The sequence below is a fragment of the Mastomys coucha genome, unplaced genomic scaffold, assembly GCF_008632895.1.
Source record: "Mastomys coucha isolate ucsf_1 unplaced genomic scaffold, UCSF_Mcou_1 pScaffold5, whole genome shotgun sequence".
Lineage (NCBI taxonomy): Eukaryota > Metazoa > Chordata > Mammalia > Rodentia > Muridae > Mastomys > Mastomys coucha.
Genome location: NW_022196911.1, coordinates 102,321,116 through 102,324,981, shown reverse-complemented (window position 1 = coordinate 102,324,981; position 3,866 = coordinate 102,321,116). Strand labels below are relative to the sequence as shown.

At 47.6% G+C, this 3,866-nt stretch overlaps 1 protein-coding gene across 9 annotated transcripts in view; it reads left to right on the top strand.

Moving 5' to 3' along the window:
- Strada (STE20 related adaptor alpha) overlaps positions 1-3,866 on the top strand; it is a 34,278-nt gene that overhangs the window by 28,262 nt on the left and 2,150 nt on the right. For all 9 annotated transcript variants that reach the window (XM_031350620.1, XM_031350616.1, XM_031350617.1 and 6 more), the window contains 2 exons: positions 131-302; positions 778-882. In XM_031350620.1, the coding sequence (XP_031206480.1) occupies positions 131-302; positions 778-882 (277 nt within the window). The remainder of the gene's footprint in view (positions 1-130; positions 303-777; positions 883-3,866) is intronic.

The window sequence follows — 3,866 nt, the reverse complement described above, 5'->3', positions numbered from 1 at the left end:
CATAGGGGAGAGCTAGCCGTATCTACTACGTGATATACCCATAGGGGAGAGCTAGCCATATCTACTACGTGAAGCTTGCACTTGTGTAACACTGGAGCATGCTTATGATACTGTCTTTACCTCCCCACAGGAGTGTCAAGGCTAGCCACATTCTGATCTCCACGGATGGGAAGGTCTACCTGTCTGGTTTACGCAGCAACCTTAGCATGATTAGCCACGGGCAGAGGCAGCGTGCAGTCCACGATTTCCCCAAATATAGTATCAAGGTCCTGCCTTGGCTCAGCCCAGAAGTCCTCCAGCAGGTCTGTGTCCTTGGATGCAAGGAGCCTCTTGATTTCCCAGGGAAGTACAGGAATGTGCTGGGTTGGGGCTACTCCTATTTCTGGTAAGAGGATTCCAGAAGAAAGAGTCCTTGTTGGCCAGGTGTGCCACAGTACACAGCATGAGCATTACCTGCCTGCTTCCATGTGTGAGGTCCCCAGCTGTACCTGACACCACTGTACCTCAGAGATACTGCCCAGCCTATGAGTGGAGAACATTCTGGAAATACATGGTGCTTTAGATCCCTGTGCAGATGGAGCAGGCGCATCCATCTCAGTGTGCTTGCTTATTTCATAGCAGCACCAAACCTTGGCTCTCCTCACACAGCAGTGAGGTGACGAGCATGGTCTGCATATAGTCCTGACAGTGGGATGCAGTCTTTGTTTTTGTTCCTTCCTATTTAAGAAAGACCAAGGCTGCAAATGGAGTCATCTGTGGCTTTTTCTTCTGACTTAGAATCTTCAGGGTTATGATGCCAAGTCTGATATCTACAGTGTGGGAATCACAGCCTGTGAACTAGCCAATGGCCATGTTCCCTTCAAAGATATGCCTACCACTCAGGTAAGCCTGCAGTCCAGGTTTGCTTCCTTCTCCCCTGCCTGCCTTCCAACGTGTTTGCTGCTCCCTGCCACACTGGGACACTGACATGAAAGAAAGTCACTCTTTTTTTCTTCAAGTTTTCCACTCTTGGTGGAGGGTGCTTGTGCAATTCTTTGTTCCCTTCTCTGGTGATAAATGTGGTCAGGAGCCCAGCCCAGGGGTGGGGCAAGTAGGGCAGCAGTGCAGAGAGGCTACATAACAGATACCACATGGCTATGCAAACTGGGTAAACCACACAAACCAACTTTGTTATGCTTTGTTTTGTGAAATAGCCTCCTTGTGTAGTTCAGGCTAGTATCTAGCAGTTCTTCTACCTCAGCTTCCAAGGTTTGTGACTGTAGACATGTCCCACCATGACTAGTCTTTCTTCCTTCCTTGATAAGTAGATACAAATTCTCAGGCATCTCTGAGTTTTGTGCCACCATATTCTAGCACAGATTTTTAGAACCTGCATTCTCTAAGTTCAGTAAAAACTCCTGCTCCTGCACCTGCCTGCCTTTTTGACTACAATTTAGGCAAGGGGTGTAGTCTGCTCTTGTTGAACAGATAGACCCAGAGAAACTTAGTTAGGCCCCATCATATCAGGAAATGAAGTTGGGATTGTTTGGGTAAATGTTTCCTGAGTCTCAAGTACCTGGAGCAAAATCTAGAACCAGAGAAGAAGCAAGAAACTGAGCAGGACCCCCCCCTCAGGCTCACAGACCGTCCCCGCCTCAGGCTCACACCTTGGGTCACAGGTTGTAGCTAGAGAATAGCCGAGTACTACATGGAGTAGGGACCAAGGAAACTTCTAGGGCAAGATAACACTTGGTCTAAGACTTTTTTTTTTCCTTAAAGATTTATTTATTTATTTTATGTATATGAGTACTAATTGTAGCTGTACAGAAAGTTGTAAGCCTTCATCTGGTTGCTCGCTCTGGTAGACCCCGCCTGCTCAGTCCCTGCTCATTCAAACCCAAAGACCCATTTATTATTATAAATGAGTACACTGTAGCTGTCTTCAGACACACCAGAAGAGGGCATCAGATCTCATTACAGATGGTTGTGAGCCACCACGTGGTTTCTGGGATTTGACTCATGACCTTTAGAAGAGCAGTCAGTGAACCATCTCACCAGCCCATTCTAAGACTTTTTTCTTTTCTTTCTTTTTTTTTTTTTTTCAAGACTGAGTTTCTCTGTGTAGCCCTGGCTGTCCTGGAACTCAACTTTGTAGACCAGGCTGACCTTGAACTCAGAAATCTGCCTGCCTCTGCCTCCCAAGTGCTGGGATTAAAGGCATGCGCCACCACCGCCCGGCGGTCTAAGACTTTTTTTAAAAAAAAATTCATGTGTGCATGTATTCTTGCGTGTGTGTGTGTGTGTGTGTACGTGTGTACAAATGCACGCATATGCACTTCATATGCAGTTGCCTAAGGAAGTGGGGAAGAGGGCACCAGAGCTCCTGGAACTGGAGTCATAGAAAATTGTAAGGCTCTTGACATGGTTGCTAGGAACCAAACTCGGGTCAGAGTTCTGTAAGAACAGCAGGCTTCCTTCAGCACTGAGCTATCGCTCTGGCCCCTGGTCTAGCCTTAAACGTTAGTAGTCATTGATCATGTGAAGAATGGGAGCTGAAGTGTAGCTCAGTGGGAGAATGCTTGCCTAGGATGTGCAGAGTCTGGAGTTCCGTTTTCAGCCGTGCACAAGTATGCACAAGCACACACAAGCACACACACACACCCCACACACACACCCAGAGTCTTTAAGACTCAGAACTAACAAAGAACTAGATGTGAGTTGTGAGATGGCTTGGGTCTAGGCACTCCAGGGGGCTGCTGGGTGCCGATGCTGGAGAAGGAAGCAGGGTATCCCATGTGTGTTCCCTAGGGCGTTTGCTTCATGTCCCAGTGAATAGAGAAGTGCTGAAGATAGAAGTGCAGGGGGAATATCAGATTATCTGACCATCCATCTATCTGAAAGGTGGTTCAAATCTATCAATTCTAGTTCTTAGCTTAATGTAGCTGGTAGAATAATTAGGTTGTGGAGCCTAGGTATAACAAAAAAAATTGAGAAGAAAGACATGCTCAGAAAGGAGTTAGTGTGGGCCTAGTTAGTGTGGACCTCATTAAATTGAGCCTAGTTAGTGTGAACCTAGCTAGTGTGAACAGTAGGTTCATATCCGGAAGCAACATTGTCTAGTGAAACTTTCTGTCTGCCCTGTACTGTCCACAGAGAGGGAGCCACTAGCCCCTGTTATGTTGATCACTTACACTGTGGCCCCTGAGACATAGTGATTAATAGGGATTGAATTTTAAGGCTAATGTAAATACAGTCACATGAGGTTAGAGGCTTCTACTTTAGCACAGTCCTAGAGACATTTCCAAGTTCTGTTTGGATTGTTCAGCAGGTTCATGAGGTCACATATAAAGATAGCTGTCTTCAAGGTGTGGCTTGCATGCATGTGTCAAGTTTGAAAGCTTTGAATCAGCCTTCAGAGCGGGCCTGGCCCTGGTGCAGCATGCCCATCAACCAGGGTGCAAATGCTCCACTGTGGGCTCCACTGGACCCACCTGCCCTGGCAGAGCGGAGCTCGGCTACACAGAGACTGTACCACTCTGCCTCTGCTCTAGCTCTGCTCTGCTCTGCTCCAGTTAGAGCAGTTCTGTGCCTTGCAAAGGGAGGAAGGACAGTGGGCCCTTCAGTCCAGCCCTGGTAAAGGGGCAGTGGCAACCCATTCTCTCCCATCTGCCTTCACTGCTAGCCAGTGGCCAGTGTTCCTTTGCAAAAGCCAGATTTATATGATGTCTTAGGGTTTTTACTACTGTGGTGAAACACCATGACCACAGTAAGTTGGGAAGAAAACATGTATTTGGCTTATACTTGTAGGAAGCAGCACACTGAGAGAAGGCAGGCAGCGTGGCCACGCAGACGTGCTGCTTGAGAGAAGGCAGGCAGCGTGGCCACGC